Here is a 19,219-nt window from a genome sequence, read left to right on the forward strand (position 1 = left end):
CCCACACGGGTCATTTCATCTTATGATCAACTGGTTTGGGACTTTAATTACATCTGCAAAATTTTTCACAGTAGTACCTAAGTCAGTGATTGATCAAATGACTGGATGATACACCGTGGTCTGGCAATCTTGGGGCCATATGAGAATTCTCTCCACCACAGGGTTGTATCAAAAAGACACAAGATACAGCTACCAATAAATAGAAATTGCTAGAACACTATCATTTAGGTCTGTGGACTCCAGGTAAGTGTTGAAATTCTTTAAAAGTAATCTTACTGTTTGCCTCAGTTTCAGGTATTGTCAGAGATCACTAGTAGTCCATCTATCTACCTATCAGGAAGATGGCAAAAATGTGCATTTTCATGTACTATAAGGAAAAGATACATATATTTAGTGCCCACTATAGGTTCGGCACAACCATTGTGTCATTTCATCCCCATTCTGCTCCTCTGAGGTGGTTATTAGTGTCCCCGTTCTCTGAAGATGATGCCAAGGCTCAAATTGTTCAGTGAGAAATCACAGCACTGCACAAGTGGCACAATTTCCATCCATTAACCTTGCAAATGCAAAAGTGCACGGCCAATGTTAACCAGTATTCACACAGTAAATAACACGTTAAAAAAAGAGGAAGAGCACAAGGGCCAACTCAGAGGGCCTCCCAATGGCTAAATCTGTTGTGGTTATTTGTACAACAAAATGACAGCAACACATTATAATTCATAGAATAAAATATATGCCCATTAATCTATACTGTTATAAATCACTGAATAAAAAATGGGGATGAAAGGAAAGCTCTTGCTTTACAGAATTCCAATTAATAGATGTAGGAGGGATAATGGAAATAGAAAGTTACCATTTGACATATACCAGAGCAATAAATATTTCATGTAAAAATCATCAACATATCCTACTAAAATTCATGGGCAGAATATGATAAGTGGGGTATTTACATAGTCTCAAAGTATCTTCCAGAAGATAATTATTATGTAAGAGAAGATATTAACTTTATAATAGAGAAACCTGGCCAACATCACATTAACCAAGTAATCAAAGTTAGAATCACCAATGACAAGTTGACATCCAGTGCCTTCTGGTGTAATGCACTAAGGATCCATCACTTCTATGGCGTTCTTACCAAAAACGTGTTAAGTATGAGAAACATCAGACAAACCAAAATTGAGAGCTACCCTATGAAATAACTGATCAGGACTCTACAAAAAGTACTAAGGTGATGAAAGGCAAATAAATTCCAAGGAATTGATTTAAAGGAGATTGAGGAGATACTACAACTAAATATAAAATGTGACCCTGGATTGAATCCTGGGCCAAAAAAAGATGTTAGTAGGACGACGACAAAATATTTTATACATTTTTCGACATATCCTTTAAGAGTTGCCTGAAGTCACTCTTTCCATGGGAGTGGAATGAGTCACTTCACTCTTCATAATAGTATTATAGAATTATATTAACATTAATTTCCTCATTTTCATAATTGTACTGTGCTAATGTAAGATGCTACATTAGGGAACCTGGGTGAAGTGTATACAACTTAAAAAAAATTCTTTTAAATTTCCATCTTAATTTATCCACCACACAATTTCGCCAAATCATCTTGAGGTTTACTAACAATTTTTTCTAAAAGAATGGGATTATTTCAAATCTCTCTCCACACACACACACACACACACACACACACACACGTATGTATACATCTTTACATATTCATATTCTATATATTAAACATAAATATTTATATCAAATTATATATACACCTATATAAAAATGTTCAGCCTTCAACGTATTGATAGCAAGTATTTTTCCTGAATCTTTACCTTATAGTTTTGTATGCTATTTGACACATAATGCTCAAAAACTCAAAAAAATTGTCTGAGGTGTTGTTTTTTTTTTTTCAAGTAAGCTTTAACACTGATGGTGGGGCTTGAACTTATAACCCTGAGATCAAGAGTTGCATAGCTCTACCAACTGATCAGCCAGAAACCCGTCTGAGCACTCTTGAATCTCCTATTCACTCACCTGCAATGTAGTATCTATGAAATTTCTCATTAAAGTAGATGACCACCTCCTACAGTTCATTAGGTGGACATGTCTTAGTTTTTACATTCTTGTTTCCAGTGTTTTACTATTTCCAATGTTTTACTATTTGCTCTCTGTGACACATCTTTTGTATGCACATCTTTGGTAAAATGCCTAGCTTTGTGATATGTTCCTAGAAAATGGTTGCCATTACTTTCCCATTAATAGAACACGTATTAATTTGCTCATGCAATTTTTATTGACTATCTACTATGTAACAGGCACTGTTCTGGGCAGTAGGAAGAGCAGTGAACAAAAACAGACCCCTTCCTACCCTCAAGTCAAACAGGAGAGGGAAGAAAGTTTGCCATTTTCTTTTTTTTTTTTTCCACAGCAATTTAACTGCTTCCCCCACTTGCTTGCCATCCTTGTTATTTCAATTCCAATTCTTATCCTGAAATTTCTAGTGGCAACTTAAAGTGGAATTAAGTATAACTACAAAAAGCATATTTATTCTATTTTTTTTAACCTACAATAAGGTTATTATGAGAATTAAACAAGATGCAGTTAAAGTACTTAGTATATTGCTTGACAATAAACATAGCCTCTCTGAGGTAGATACTATTTATTGTTTCTCATTTTACAATTAAGGAACCTGGGGCTTGAAGATGAAAAATAACTTGCTTAATGTTACATAGGTAGAAAGTGGCAGTACAAGCCTTTGAATCATGTCTGACACCAACGCCTTAATTCTTAACCATAGTACATGTCTTTTGTTCTAGAATATTCTCATTAATGTCAACCCATACTTAAATCCTACAGATATATAAGAAACATTGGGCTTTTTTTCTCACTCATTGGCATTTATCACCCTTTCTGAATTTTGGATCTACTGTCATTAACAAAAAATATACAAGGACAAGTTACTCGATTACAAAGCCAACATTCTAGATGTAGTACAAAAGTTAATTAACTTAATCACTGATACTCAACTCAAACACAAACTGCTTACTTTATTTTTTAACAATGAAATAGTAATAACACAATAATTTAAGTTGTAACAAAGCCACCGGAAGAGCGAAATAAAAACAAAGCTAATTAAGAGGAGTTGCTTCATCTCAAATTAGTTATCTCCTTTAAATAGGAAAAACTACCATTAGTCTGGTGGTTCTCAAAGTTGTCTGCACATTAGGATTGGGGAAAAGGAGGACTGGTGCTTAAAAAAATAGCTATAACCAAGGCCCATCTCAATTAAATGGGAATCTCTCCAGTGGGGCTCAGGCAAGGATTTCTGAAGTGTTGTCTGTGTTGAGAACAAGTCTTAAGTAAAAAGCAATAAAAACCATGCCGTCAAAACAATTCAAAACCAAGAAATTAAGAAATACAACTAAATTTCTTTCTTTTCATCCTAGGAAAACGGGGAGGGAAGCACCTATTTGCTCCTCATTGTTCTTTACCCATTTAGGATTCCCCAAAAAATATCAAACATTGGAAACTATGCAAACATGCTACCCAAATGAAATTCTCACTACTTTACATTTAGAAAGTTCTTTTAAAACTATACCACCTTTAACCCCCTACATTTTAAGTTTGCATAGATGTTTAAGTTAGCTATCTATTCAACTAAGAAGAGTCAATACAATGTACTAGAAAGCATTTTATTAATAAGAGTTATTATAAAACAATACTCATTTCATGTACCACAAATTAACTTTTTGGTACAGAGAAGAGGAATATTTGAGTGTTCCCCACCTATTTCTAAAACTGCCAGAATTCCTTTTTATAAGATCAGTATTTTCAAACTGAGTCTAAACATAAATTTTTCTTTAAGAGTACATATATAAAACACTTCCCCTGTAACTGCACTACATCCTTGACAAATCCCTTTTAAAAGTTTCAGTATTGACTGTAGGCATTTATCTTTAAAACAACTTTTCCTCATTTTTCAGGTTTGGGAATGGTATCACATCAAGTATGGAAAATAACTTTTTTCCTTAAGAATATGTGAATTCACTTAATAGGTGCCTCCTCAAATTCAGAGAAACCTATTCTTCAGTTCCTTCTGTCAGGACTCCATGTCAATCTCAACCACTTCATCCTTGCCCTGAAGCGTTGCTTCTGGCGGGTTGTCTTCAACTACATCTTCGATGTCTGCCAGATCAATAGGTGGTAAAGGATTCCTCCAGTACTGGAAGGTGTTATACTGCCAAAATTCTTCATTGAGCTTTAGGGAGAAAAGAAAGATGAAAGTACATCAACGCTTTATAGAAAGTTACTTTTTTTTTTCAGGAAACAAATTTTGTTTTAAAAGCAAACTCACATTAAGATTTTGTGGTCTTTTACTTTGCATCTTCAACAAATACACCTTTAAATTCTCCCTAATCAAAGTGCTTCATGGACTCAGTCAAATCTGTGCATTTTCATATTCATGGATTTGTGAAAATATTTTGTTAGTAGTTTAAATTTAGGAGAATTTCTTCCAAGAGCATCTCTTCTTTTTTTTTTTTTAAAGATTTTATTTATTTACTTGACAGAGAGAGACACAGCAAGAGAGGGAACACAAACAGGGGGAGGGGGAGAGGGAGAAGCAGGCTCCCCGCAGAGCAGGGAGCCCGATGCGGGGCTCGATCCCAGGACCCTGGGATCATGACCTGAGCCGAAGGCAGACGTTTAACGACTGAGCCACCCAGGTGCCCCCAAGAGCATCTCTTCTTGATAATTTTCTTCTATTTTTCAACCAAAGAAAACATTGGAAAATGGTCTTAAATTTTTTTTTTTTTAACCTTTCAGTGAGGAAACAATTGGACACACATACCTAAAACTTATTTTTGGTCTTTCCCCTGAGGTTTGGTATTTTAAGGGACTGACTTTACATACGCTAAAATATTCTGACACCTTGCCAAAAAATTTTAGGCTATAAACATGCTAAATAGCAAGAAAATCTTAAACTATTTTATTAAAGATACAAGATTTGGTACATGGCAGGACTTTTAAATCAGTATACTAACACTGATAAATCCAAGTTGAGTACTGTCCCGTTTAAAATTCAACAGATTCCTTTGAATGGCTATAATACTGTTTCAAGTTATTATGAAGTGAAGCCAATGTTCCAATGAAGTTCAAAATTGGCACAGAATTTCAAAAGCAACCCAAAAATACTCTGTGCAAGGAAGCAGCACTGGAATTATATACAGGATTCCAAGGTGACCAGTTTGAAGGTTAACACCCTACCCAGATGAGTATTTATATATCTATTCTACTTGGTTGTGTTTTCACTTTAGGCTCATACTTGCTGTAATACCACTATCCAACAGAAATATAATGAAAGCCACGTATGTAATTTTAAAAAGTAAAAAAGAAACAGATGAAATTACTCTTAACAATATTTTATTTGACCTGATATATCAAAAATATTATCATTTCAACATGCAGTCAATATTTTTAAAAAATTAATGAAATCTTTTACATTCTTTTTGTCATACTAAGTTTTCACAATCTGGCAAGTATTTTACACTTGCAGCACTATTCAGACTGGCCACATTTCAATGCTCAATAGCAACATGTTGCTAGTTACTTTACTGGACCACACAAGCCTATTAGGAAATTTCAGGAGGAAGTACACTGAATGCCTTAGACACTAAGGCTTAGAGAATTAACAGTGTCTTTGGAATTTCTTTACGCTGGGATAAAAAAAATGCAGTAATTCAAATGATGTCCCCCCAAAAAATTCATTTTGATAAGCAAGAAGGGTTAAAAACAAGGGTCTGTATCTCTGCCTTTTGGAAAAAATCTACTGTTCAAAATACCTACTTATAAACATGGGCCCAAAAAAGATTCTTTAATGACATCAGTGTAACCTAGTAGCTAAGAGCACAAACTTTGCCACCAGATAGACCTGGGTTTGCATGATAACTCCCCCACCCACTAACTCTGACCTTGATCTAAGTCTGTTTCCTCATCGGTAAAATGCAGGGCTCTTTTTCTTTTTTTAAAATATATTTCTACCTATCTACTTATTTATTTATTTTAGGGGGGAGGGGTAGAGGGAGAGGAAGAATCTTAAGCAGGCTTCATGCCCAGCACAGAGCCCAACTAGATCCATGATCTCACAACCCTGAGATCATGACCTGAGCCAAAATCAAGAATCCAACGCTAAACCAACTGAGCCACCCAGGCGCCCCCAGGACTCTCTTTCAAATTAAGGATTAGTACTGTAATTGCTCAATACTGCTAACCCAAGAAACCCATGAATCATTCATTACTTTCTTCTTAGGAATAGGGAAAAAAAAAAAAACCATTTCTTCTTACTTTCCATTAAAAATAGCTAATAGGGTCAGCACAGAGCAATGAATCTGCATATAGTAACACTATCATGAGAAAACACACAAATATTTAATTAATACCTGGTTTTATTTTAGTTCTCTGGCTAAAAACACCAAAACAAAACAACAAAAAAACCCATCTGAGACAACTCAAAAAATATTCTGAGGCTGTAGGACAGAAAAAAGGTATCATTATTCTGCCTAAATTGAATTCTCAATGTAGAAAGGACATTTTTGAGAAACTTTTTCCTAAATGAGATCCCAAGGGTGAGGGTAGGGACTATTCTGAGTGCCAGGAACCAGGGAGACATATACTGCATGAATTGAGAAGACTTTTTAACGTCTCCATATTTTCATTATACCCTGTATCTTGATAATTCACTGGAAATCTCTTAAAACAAAAAACCTCCATCTTTGGAGGCAGGAAAGAGAGGAGCTGGAGAAAACATGTTCCTCTTAAATTTGCAGAAGACAAGAAGCTAATGAACAAAACTAACAAAAGGAAGAAACATGAGGATTCCTAGGCTTTTGCCAAAAGAAAAGAACAGGGATTGTCTTGGTGAAGAAGGTACCCCTACGGCCAAGCTTAGTCCTTGCCATGGACCTATAGTGACTAGGAAGCAGAGCGGCCAGATGTAGTCAATGCTGTGAAAGATACTGGTGTATGGGACCCCTGGGTGGCTCAGTTGTTAAGCGTCTGACTTTGGTTCAGGTCATGATCCCAGAGTCCTGGGATCGAGTCCCGTATCGGGCTCCCTGCTCTGCAGGAAGCCTGCTTCTCCCTCTCCCACTCCCCCTGTGTGTGTTCCCTCTCTGGCTGTCAAATAAATAAATAAAATCTAAAAAAAAAAAAAAAAAAAAATACTGGTGTATCTAAGAGATTCTAAGAAGGTGTTTGTGTCAGTCCACTAAAAAATTCTCCATATTTCCTTCTTATCAATCTGTGGCATACTGCAGTCAATATGTTCTGGTAGAAAAGACAAGTCCATATATGGGTGGGGTACCAAAATGGTCTCAAGAGGAAAAGTTTTCAAAGTGCACAGTAGTTATCTCCATATCAAATAGGTCTGGATGACTATCATTCTGGGGTTATTTTAGGGTTTGCCATTGGCAACACACGCTATAACTGTAAATTCTAACTATTCTGTTTTCAAAACGTAAGTGCTATCATTCGGTTTTAAGTAAGCAGATTTTGAACATCTAAAAGCAACCTGAAAAAAAAAAGTCTAAACAAACCCGTTTTCTAAATTCCAAGACAACTGGGGGTGGAAATATTTACAATTTAGAATTTCATCCAGAAATCCTCATCGTTACTGTCCAAAGATAATTTCTTACAACCACAGAAAAAGCTCCTTCCCAACTACCAAGTTCTCATTTTATTGGGTTTTTCACCAAGACGTCCTGCCAAAGGAACCTCAATTCACTTTTTGTCTAGCAAGGCATTTGGTAAATTCTACATAAGATACTTAAAACAATGGCAAAATGTGAGACGGATGCTATGATGTGGTGCTTGAAGAGTTTGGTGAATTGAGCCCTACATTTGGTCTTCGTATTCCCAAAGCTTCTGGTAAGTCAACCCAGAACTGCCAAAAAGCAGCCTTGAATTCCTAAGTCTAGACCAAAGCTGTCCAATAAATATATAATGCCAGCCACGAACATAAATTTTTCTAGTGGCCATACTAAAAAAAGTACAACAGGTAAATTTTCATACATTTTATTCAACCAAGTATCTCCAAGTTCTTTCAATGGGTAATCAATATAAAAATTTTTGAGATCTTCGAAATCTAGAGTGTATTTTACACTTATAGCTACAACTCCATTTGGACTAGTCACATTTCAAGTTTTCAGTCGTTCCACACAGTTAGTGGCTGCCATATTGAACAGCACAGATCTAGACAAGTCAGCTCTTAGGTGCAGAGATGGGGCAGGCTCGTTTCCCAAAGAGTAAGAACTCTTATATATGATCCTAGTAGACGGTTTACTTTAGGGTCCAAATTAATTTTCAACAATGGTCCTTCTTCACTGGATCCGATCTAACCCTCTGAGTTTTTTAATGCCTTTTCCCAAGATAGGGAGGAGGGGCCTTCCTCTACCAGAAGTGCTGCCCTATGCCTACAGGCCATCCAACTGATGGCCACCACACTGGTCACACTCTTTAGAAAGAAATCTATCACGAATTCTAGAAGAAATCATTGTTAAGCCAAGGAAGGCGCGCTGCACCTTTCTCCATTTGAGCAGACCTATCGCGGTTCACAAAGTCTCCAGAAAGCTCAGGTCTGTCGTGACCCACCCTCTTGCTTCCCTCTCACACAGGACAGGCACTGAAGGTGCAAGCCCATGTATACCTCACCGGACCGACTGTTTCCCCCTCGTTTAGCCAGGTGCTTTCAGCCCAAAGGACTCTCCCCAAACGCTGCCAAGAGGCCAAGGGCTCTGGGGCCCTTCCTGTGTAGCCTGGGAGTCCGAGTCCTTCCTGCAGCAGGGACCCCGGCTTTTCGCCTTTTGGGGCTTCTTGATGAACCCGAGTCAAGACGGTGACAATCTGTTCCCTCCCGGGGCGCGCAGTAGCTGCGTAAAGGGTGACCCCCTATCCCCTCACCCCGCCCGCCCTCTGGAGAGCTCAGCCAGCCCCCAGCCCCTACCTGGCGCGGTGCTGCCCCCCAGTCTCCCCGCCGGGGCTCTGTGCGCCCCGCCCCGTCGTCGCCACCGCCCCTCGGGGGCCGGGCGCCCCGGGGCTCCTCCCCTGGCCCGCGGGGCCGCACGGGAGGCAGCTGCTGCGGCGGCTCGCCCGTCTCCAGGCCTCGGCCCTCACGCTGCACGCCGCCCGGAACGCTGCTGTCCCGGCCGTCGCGGCGCTTGCTGGGCGAAGCTGAAGGCTCAGTCATAGCCCCCGCGTCGATTTTGCGCTTTCGGGGCAGCTCCGGGGCGCCGACTGGCTGCCCGGGATGGGAGGCCCCCGGCGGCGGGATCCAGAGCGGCGGCGGCTCCTCGGGGAAGTCGCAGAGCAGGAGCCGCTTCCAAGGCACGTGGAACGTTAGCGGCTTGGCCGCACGCCGCTTGGCCATGGGCCCCGGAGCCTCGGGCGGAGCCCGCCCGGCGCGGGAGGCCGAGCGCGGATAACTCCGGGGGCGGAGGGCGAGGGCGGAGCGCGCGAGGGCGGGCGAAGACCTGCTCAGGGCGAGCGGGCGGCGGGCAGGTGGGGCGGGCGGAGGGGGCGGGGCGGCCGGGCCCGGCGCAGCCCGCGCGCGCTGCCCTCACTGCGGCCGAGGTACTGCCGGACGTTGGGGAGCTACCGCGAAGCGGCGGAGATTCGAACCTGCGCACAAATGTGCGCGCGCGTCCTCGCGCCGGCCAGGCGGAGCCGCTGGTTGGTGGAGACTCGCGAGGCGCGCTCCCGAACGCCCCCGCGGCCGGAAGTGCGCGCTCGGGGTTGGGTGGGGGAGGCGGGAAGGCGGCCGAGGCTTTATTAAAGGTCCAGGGGCTTGGTCCCCCGGGAGGGCGTGACCTTGTTTGCCCAGGGGTGGGGAGCCGCTATGCAAATCTCGAGCTCGGTAAAGCGGTGTAGGTTTAAGACCTTTAGAATGTATTTGTTAATATTCCCTTAACTCGAGTCAGTGGCCTCAGGGTCGCTTTCAGGAGGTTAAAATCACCTCCAGGAGGTACAGACTTCAGCAAACTAGTGTTGAGAGGCTCCAGCGCCACGTTAAATGATCATTTCAGGCGGACTGTTGTACGGGGGTGGGGCTGAGGGAAGTCGCTAAAGCCAACACGCAAAAACCAAGCGGAACAAAACAAAACCCAACGAAGTGTATGTTTTGCAGTGGCTGTCGTGGAAAGTGAATTGGCACCACATTCTTCGAAGATCTTTTGATTAAAAATTCACTGATGAAGTTGCAGAGGACATGTGCAGCTCATCCAAAATAGCTCATCCCAGAGCCAAGCCTGGAACACAGCTCTCCTTTTCCAAATGAAACCTAAACTTGTTTGGCTCTTAAATTATGTGGGAAGCACACAGAGTTCCCTTCTTACTCGGTGCGATGATCTAAAGTGAGATTCCAAGACCTTCCTTCCAGCAGAATTTGTTATCAAGCAAAGGGAGGGGGATGAGAGCAGTGAATTTACTATAGCTTGTATTTTGATGGTTGATAAGGATAGTAACCGAGTAAACAAAAATGAGGAAGAGAGCTGCATGATCTAGAGAAAGTGCAAGGAGGATAACTGTACTCTTAACTGGTAAGTACTTACCTATATACTATTTACCCCATGCCAAGGTTGTGAGAAGATAGGCAACGACTTACTTAATAGGCACAGAAATATAATAAGTTAGGGTGTTAAACAATAGCTTTTCTGTTTGATCTTTCCATTCCTTCTTCTTTGAAATTGATAACCTGTCAGTCTCAAAGAGCAGATCACACAGATCAGATATGGAAGACCTTACTTTTATTTGAAAAGATTTGAGGGTATCCTTCCCAAAAATGATAAAATGCGGGAGAGATACATTCCTTTGGGGTCCTCACCACAGACTCTTGTTTTTCTAAATTGTGAAATACATCATATATACAAAAAGTTGTATAAAACACAAAGGAATGATAGTAAGATGCCCAGCACCCAGTTTTATATATAGAAAATTACTTGGGCCAGAACATGACAAGGTCCCTACCTGCTTCTTCCACTGGTGCCCTTTTCTCTTACCTCCACTCCAGGTAATTGCTGTTTTGAATTTTGAATTAACCATCCCTTTGCTTTACTTTGTAATTTTCTCATTTGTGTTTGTGTTCTTAAATAACATTTTTGGTTTTGCTGTTTTTTTTTAACACTATATGGAGCCTTAATTGACATAAAATAAAATGCATATATTTAAAGTGTTTACTTTGCTGAATTTTGACATATGTATATTCCTGTGAAATCATAGCCACAATTAAGATAATACACATCTCCATCACCCCCAAAAGTTTCCATTTTCCCTTTTGTGATTCCAATCTCTTCCCCTGGTTCCTTCCAGGGGAAGTTAACCAGTGCTTTACTCTCTGTCATTATAGATTAATTTGCATTTTCTGGAGTTTTATATAAATGGAATCACAGTATATACTGTTGTTGTTTGGCTTCCTTCAGCACAATTATTTTGAGATTCATTCAAAATTTTATTACTCAGTACTTCTCCATTGTGTGGCTGTATCGTAATTTGTTTCTCCATTTACTGTTGATGGACATGTAGGTTGCTTCCAGTTTGGGGCTATACAGATAAAGCTGCTGAGAACATTTGTGTGTAAGGCTTCGTATGGACATAAGATTTCTTTTCTCTTGGGTACATACCTAGGAGTAGAATGGCTGGACCATGTGGTAGGTGTCTTCAGTTTTCTAGCAAATTGCCAAAAGTGGTTATACCATTTTACTTTCCCATCAGCAGTGTATGAGAACTCCAGTTCCTACACATGCTCTCCAACAATTGGTATGGTCAGACTTTATTTTTAGTCTTATTATAATTTTAATTTACATTTACATTTCCCTAATGACTAATGATGTTGACTAATGATAGTTTGCTATCTGTATCTCTTCTTTTTTTTTTTTAAATAATTTATTTGTGAGGGAAAGTGAGAGAGATCACGAGAAGAGGGGAGGAGTAGAGGGAGAAGCAGACTCCCCGCCGAGCAGGGAGCCCGATGCGGGGCTCGATCCCAGGACCCTGGGGTCATGACCTGAGCTGAAGGCAGGCGCTTTAACCGACTGAGCCACCCAGGCGCCCTGTCTGTATCTCTTCTTTGTAAAATGTTCAAATCTTTTGCCTACTTAAAATATGAGTTCTTTGCTTTCCTATTTTCCTTATTTAATATTTTTGTGCATGTAATCATATTTCATTCATTTATATTGAGCATGGTATTTCATCATATGAATCTATTGATAAACGTTTGATTTTTTTTCAGATTTTTGCAGTTAGAAATAGTGTGCAGGGGCACCTGGGTGGCTCAGTCGTTAAGCGTCTGCCTTCGGCTCAGGTCATGATCCCAGGGTCCTGGGATCGAGTCCCACATCGGGCTCCCTGCTCCGCGGGAAGCCTGCTTCTCCCTCTCCCACTCCCCCTGCTTGTGTTCCCTCTCTCGCTGTCTCTCTCTCTCTGTCAAATAAATAAATAAAATCTTAAAAAAAAAAAAAGAAATAGTATGCAATGAGCATACTTGTTCATGGTTTTTTTTTTTTTTTTTTAAAGATTTTATTTATTTATTTGAAAGAGAGAGAGCACATGAGAGGGGGGAGGGTCAGAGGGAGAAGCAGACTCCCTGACGAGCAGGGAGCCCGACGCGGGACTCGATCCCGGGACTCCAGGATCATGACCTGAGCCGAAGGCAGTCGCTTAACCAACTGAGCCACCCAGGCGCCCAGTTCATGGTTTTTTTTAAATTGAAGTCTAATTGACATGCTGTATCCTGTTTTCAGGTGTACATCACAGTGATTTGATATTTTTATACATTATGAAATGATCCCCATGATAAGTCTAGTTACCATCTGTCACCTTACAGTTATTAGAAAATTATTGACTGTATTCCCTATACTGTACATTGCATTCCTTGATTTCTTTTTTGACCTATAAATTATTTGTGTTAACTTTTCAAGTATTGGAGGTTTTCCTAGATATCTTTTCCTTACTGATTTCTAGTTTAATTCCTTTCTCATTTAATTCATTATCTGTGTGGTTTTAATCGTTTTAAATTTGTTGAGATTTATTTTATGACCCAGCATATGAATTATCATGGTACATGTAACATGTGTTCTTGGAAAGAACATAATATCCTGCAGGTATTCGGCATAGTGCTCTATCAGTGTTACTTAGGTCAAGATGGTTGGAAGTGTTTCTCAGATATGATATGTCTTTACAGATTTGGGGTTTTTTGTTTTTTGGGGGGATTTTTTGGTCTAAACGTTCTATGAATTGCTAAGAAATAGGTGTTAAATACCCAACTAGGACAGTAGATTTTTCTGTTTCTCCTTTTAGTTGTCAGTTGTTGTCTATGTGTTTTGAAGCTCCGTTATTAGGCACACATATATTATGATTGTTCTGTCTCTGATGTATTAACCCTTTGTTCTTATGAAATATCCCTCTTTATAGCTGGTAATGCTCTTCATTTTCAAGTCGTCTTTCTTTGATATTATAGTAGTTCCAGCCCTCTTATACTTACCATTTGCACAGCACATCTTTTTTTCCATCCATTTACTTTCAGTTTATCTGTAGAGACAACATACATAGTTGGATCTTGCTTTTCTGACATTCTGGAAGTTTCTATATTTTAATTGTTTAGTTCTTTAACACTTGATAGAAATTATTGAGATGACTGGATTTAAGTCTAGTCTTTTACTATTTATTTGCTGTCTGTTCCCTTTCTTTGACTCTGTACGTCCTTTTCAGACCTCTTTTGGATTAATTCGGTATTGTTTTGAATTTAAATTTAATTTAATCTATTAAATTAAATACCTCTTTGCATGAATTTTCAGTGGTTGCTCTAAGGATTGCAATATACATCTTTAACTTTCCACAGTTTACTTCAAGTTAACACTGTATCACTTCATATAAAGTGGAAATCTTGCAACCCTTCACTCCCACCCTCACCCTGTCCAGGTGCACTTTTATATTGACCCAATAGGATCTTCTTCCTATCCTATAATTTTGTATAAGTAACTCTGATTTCTTTCCCCAGCACTTCTTATGGATAATGACTCAGAACTCATCATTAGTAACAGCAAAGCAACAAAGACGGATACTTTTCTCTTCCTGTCTTCTTGGTAAAGAAGGGATGCACACTCACATTCTGCTTATCTTAAAATTTGCCTGTTTCAGACTGATTAAAGCCCTACAGCAGTTTAGGGTGGGGAAGTGGTTTAAAATTTTTTTAGCAACTATGTATTCACCAGACCTTTTACATATCTCATTTAATCCTCAGAACTCCATGACAGGTATTATTGCCAATTTAACAGATAAACCTCACCCCAAAGCGTCAGACCCTTGTCAACTTCTCAATAAGCCCAGTCCTGACCACCCTATTTAAAATTTCAACTCACTCGGCGCTGCCCAGGACTCTAGAGATTCCCTTTGCCTGATTTTTTTTTTCTATAGCACATATCACCTTCCAATTTATTACATGATTCACTTATTTATTATTCTTATTGTGTCCTTCTCTAAAAAGTAAGCTCCTTGAGGGTAGGGTTCTTTGTTTTTTGTTTATTTTTTTCACTTATGATATACTCAAGCACCTAGAACAGTGCCTGGCATGTATCAGGTGCTCGGTACATAATTGTTGAATGAATGACTACTCATCACTTTGCTTGAATGCTTCACAGGCATCTCATAGTCCATTCTTGTGTCCCCTGTATCCCATCATTCATCCAACCAGGTACTCATATCAGAAGTATAACTGCCCCTTCACAACCTTATGCTCACTTATTATTCCTTGAAAAATAGCATTTCCTATGGACCAGGGGAAATTCTAGAGTTACCACAGTAAGCAAAACAAAAATCCCTGTCTTGTGACTCCCCAAGTGAAGCTTATATTGAGGGAGATAGACAGTAAACAAGTACATCTGTCAGGTGCGAGGAAGAACAAAGCAGAATAAGGATGGGGGAGGTTATATTAGGTGGTCAAGAAGGGTTTCTCAGATAAGGAGACTTTTGAGCAGGGACCTGAGGAAAATCAGGGGTGAGTTGAGTATTTATGGTGCGTAATTGTAGGCAGAGGTAATAACAAGTGCAAATGTGCTAAAGCAAGAGCATGTCTGGCATGAGCTTGGGACAGCAAAAAAGCCAGTGTGGCCTTTTTTCCCTTAGTGTTTTGGCTAGTTTCTATTGCTATGATTTGAAGCTCATTAACCTTTTCTTTTCTCATGCCTTTTCTGCTGTTAATCTCATACACTGTATTTGTCATCCCAGACAATGTACTTACCATCTCCAGAAGTTCAGTGTGGGTCTTCCTTACATCTCTGTATAACTTTCTGAACACATGGAACAGTTACGCTCACTGTTTTAATGTCCTTCTCTGGTAATTCTAACATCTGTGTCGGTTCTGGGTTGGTTTCCATTGGTTAGTCTTTCTCCTCTCTAGGGATGTTGTTTTGTTCTGTGTCTGCATACATGGTAATTTTTTATTGGATACCGGGTATTATGAGTTTACTTTGTTGTTGCTTCTTGCTCTGGCCTTGGGAAGTTACCTCACGCACATGCACTCATCAGTACTCTGTAGATCAGTGTTCTGGGGGTAGGGGAGGGGGACGACTCTGCTCTGATCTCCAGAGTGCTCTCTGTGTGGTTTCCTCCTCTCAGGTACTCTGTCCTGCAAACTCTAGCTGCCTTGGTTTCCCTGGACTGTCAACATCATGTCCTCAGTTCAGGCACACCTCCAGGCTTGGCCCGAGTTTCCCCTCCTAAGGCCATATCCTGGAGACTCAAAGCAGTGAGTAGGGCTCACCTTGTTTCCTGTCTCTCATTGATCACTGGCCTTTGTTGGCAGTTGTTTTATATATTGTGTCCTGGTTTTTGGTTGTTTTAGGTGAGAGGGTGAATGTGGTCCATTATTCCATCTTGACTCGAAGCAGAAAATGCCTTCCTGTAAGATTTTACTTTGACTTCAAGGTTATATTCTTGTATAACTTTTAACTTTTAGATATGCCTGCTTCCTTGTTGTAGGAAAGTGTATTTATTCATTATATATGAGTATAGTATGTGTTAGCATATACTAATATATAGCATATATTAATATATATAATATACAAAAGGAAATTCATCAACCTTGTAATATTCAAACCACTGACTATGACATATCTGATTTTATTCTATAAGAACTCAACCAGTATAAAGAAAATTGTATAAATTTTCTTACAGCCTGGAAAAATACCAGTTTTCCTCTTTGTACTAACTAAGGTACAAGTAAATGGTGATTATAGCAGGAACACTTGAAAAATGAAATACAGATCCTTGACTGTATCTGTGTGTTTGATAAGTTCTGTTCTTCCTTCAGGTCTCAGCTCAAATATTTCTTTAGGGACATCTCAGTACCTCCCTACTGCTCAGAGTACCCTGTACCTGTCCTTTATAATGGTGACCTCAGTTCTTACAATTAGGTAATTACTTGTTGCCATTGTTGTTTTGTAATTACTTGTTTGACACCTTTCCTCTGCTATGTAAGCTCTGGTGGGAAAAACATTAACTTCTGACCTTTGAATCCCCAAGATCAAGCCTTATACCTGACACAATGCGGTTCTCAATAAATGTTTGTAGGGTGAAGGAAAAAGTGAACACCACGCAGTAAATAGGCTGGGACACTGACCTGGTCTGTGTTCCTACAGTCTGTTTCTTGCTTCCCAGGCGTCTGTGATAGTGAAGAGCAAAACAAACAGACAAGAAAACAAAGACATTGCATGTTGCACAAGATTTTAATGCAGTTTTCAACATAAGCTTGGCCATCGTTAAAATGTTTAATAGTAGGTTGTGTTGGTGAAAATACTGAGAGACAGATACCTTGTTTTAAAGTGTAACCTTTTAAGAGAGCTGTCTGACAACATCTATGAAAATTTTAAAATACACTACTCACCTTTAGGAATTTACACCAGATGTATGAATGTGTCCACTGAGAATGGACACAAAGCAGTACCTACTGGACTATTCATTGTAGTATAATGCTGAATAGCAAAAGGTTGAAAAGAACCTAAATGTTACTTGTTAGCATTATGTGTGTGTGTGTGTGTGTATTATACATACAGACATAGATTTTTTTTTATTTTTTTTTAAAGATTTTATTTATTTATTTGACAGAGAGAGAGACACAGCGAGAGAGGGAACACAAGCAGGGGGAGTGGGAGAGGGAGAAGCAGGCTTCCCGCGGAGCAGGGAGCCCGACGCGGGGCTCGATCCCAGGACCTGGAATCATGACCTGAGCCGAAGGCAGACGCTTAATGACTGAGCCACCCAGGCGCCCGACATACAGATTTTTTTTTTTTTTTTTTTTTTAAATTTTATTTATTTATTCATGAGAGACAGAAACAGAGGGAGAAGCAGGCTCCCAAGGAGCGGGAAGCCCGATGCGGGACTCGATCCCAGGACCCTGGGACCATGACCTGAGCCGAAGGCAGACGCTTAATGACTGAGCCACCCAGGCGCCCGACATACAGATTTTATTAAAGGAATTTATGTGTATGGATATAGAACAATTGGGAAAATGTATTAAGTCAAAAAAGTAAGGTTCACACGTATATACACACATTTATATGTGCGTTTTTTTGGTATTGCATAAAAGGTTCTGGGACAAGACTGTTACCAGTAGTCATTGGGGTGGGGTATTAGGACACATGGGTAGAAGGCATATGGGACCCATCTTTGGGCCACCTCAGGTTATCTCCGTGACACTGGTATTTTGTCTGGGTTACAAGTTTCCTTACTATAGGGCAACACAGTGTCTGGCTTCTGTTACCTTCTGTTGGGAGCCAATTTCCCATGGTTCTTTGCATTTCAGCGTATTTTGCAAGCAGAGGTACTGGCTAGCTTTAGTCTAGATTATCTTTTCAAGGATGTGTGTAAAGTGAACGGGCTCAGAAGATAGAGACTGTCTCCTTCTGGAACAGAGGGTAGGTTTATTTACTGTCTAGCACAGTGTCTTCTCCTAGGGCAGAGTCAATCACACTTACTGCTTGCCCATCATAGAAGAGTAAGCTTTCCTAAGCTCAAGGTTCTCCTGTAATGCAACCCAATGTTTGTGCACATGTCACCTAGTGCTGCTCGGGTCACTCTGTGAGGTTTGGGTCTCAGGGTAAGACCCAAAATTAATACTCTGGCTAATGCTATTGCTGTGAGTTGTAAATTCTCCTTTGACTTTGATGTAGGAGTTTTGTGTCAAAAGTGGCTGTTTCATAAGCTAAGAAATCTGCAAAAATTTTTCCTTTTTTGGCAATTGTGCATTAGCATCTCAGTTTGGAATAGTTGGGAATCGCTTACACAAAGGATGTTTGTACTCATAAGAGTTTTTTTTCATGGCCTTCCATTGCTCAAGACAAAGACTTGGGGTAAAGCAGGAGACTGGAAGGGACAGACATTGTTTCTTTGTGGGGAGCAGTGGAAGAAAACCCCCTCTGCCTCAGGGGAGGGGTAGGAAAACCTCTTATCCCCAGGACAAGGGCAAAGATCCTTAGAGGAAAAGTAAAAGCAAAAATCAGGAAATTCCTGCTTAAGACCAATCGTAAATACATGGGGAAGAGGATGGGAATGCTGAGAAAAACCCACTTATGAGGCCTAGGTGACAGAGCCTGCCTAAGACTGAGGCTACACCAAGACAACAAGAATTCCCATTTTCCCTACCATGAACCTAGCACAGACTCACAAGGAACAATAAGTGGCCTACCCCTGGGGTAGAGGTAGGAGCATGGAGCAAAAATACCTCTGTGACACAGGCATGCAGACACAGCTGAATGCTGGAGAGAGTACAACAACACTGGGAAAGACCCTCTGGCATCCTGTCCTCAGCACAAGGTAGGAACAAGTTACTGCTAGCAGAGGCTGAAGGCCATGCTGATAAAATGCAAAGCCCAACTCACCTTCTTGCAAGATTGACTCAGCCTCCCATATCAGCCTACCGGGCATATATTTATACCTAGACATAAATACTGTTTATCTCTGTTTGTTGTTGTTTTTCTACACAACGGATAGCATTCAATAACATAAGACTCGGGAAAAAAGCAATAGGAGAAAACAAACAAATGTCAAGAGATGAAGCAATTAACAGAACTAGACTCAGCAAGTTATTGGGGTTATCAGTCTTTATCAATCAAACTCCTGTAATATATTAAAGGATATGGTGGAAATGGTGAAAAACATGCATTGACGCACAGGGAAT

At 40.2% G+C, this 19,219-nt stretch overlaps 1 protein-coding gene across 1 annotated transcript; it reads right to left on the minus strand.

The window, feature by feature from the left end:
• Positions 1-4,052: 4,052 nt before the first annotated feature.
• C13H9orf40 (chromosome 13 C9orf40 homolog) lies at positions 4,053-9,455 on the minus strand. Its single transcript, XM_021689381.1, has 2 exons — positions 8,999-9,455; positions 4,053-4,258 (listed from the first exon to the last, which is right to left on the minus strand). Exons 1-2 carry the CDS (start codon positions 9,419-9,421, stop codon positions 4,100-4,102), a joined length of 582 nt encoding a protein of 193 aa, XP_021545056.1. The 5' UTR covers positions 9,422-9,455; the 3' UTR covers positions 4,053-4,099.
• Positions 9,456-19,219: the final 9,764 nt, after the last annotated feature.

Source organism: Neomonachus schauinslandi, chromosome 13, assembly GCF_002201575.2.
Source record: "Neomonachus schauinslandi chromosome 13, ASM220157v2, whole genome shotgun sequence".
Lineage (NCBI taxonomy): Eukaryota > Metazoa > Chordata > Mammalia > Carnivora > Phocidae > Neomonachus > Neomonachus schauinslandi.

Bases quoted from the DNA above. Each gene is read 5' to 3' on its own strand.
- C13H9orf40 (XM_021689381.1), bottom strand. From the start codon at position 9,421: ATGGCCAAGCGGCGTGCGGCCAAGCCGCTAACGTTCCACGTGCCTTGG. The intron at 4,259-8,998 runs GTAGGGGCTGGG...TTCTCCCTAAAG, and splicing joins GGGGGGCAGCACCGCGCCAG to CTCAATGAAGAATTTTGGCA.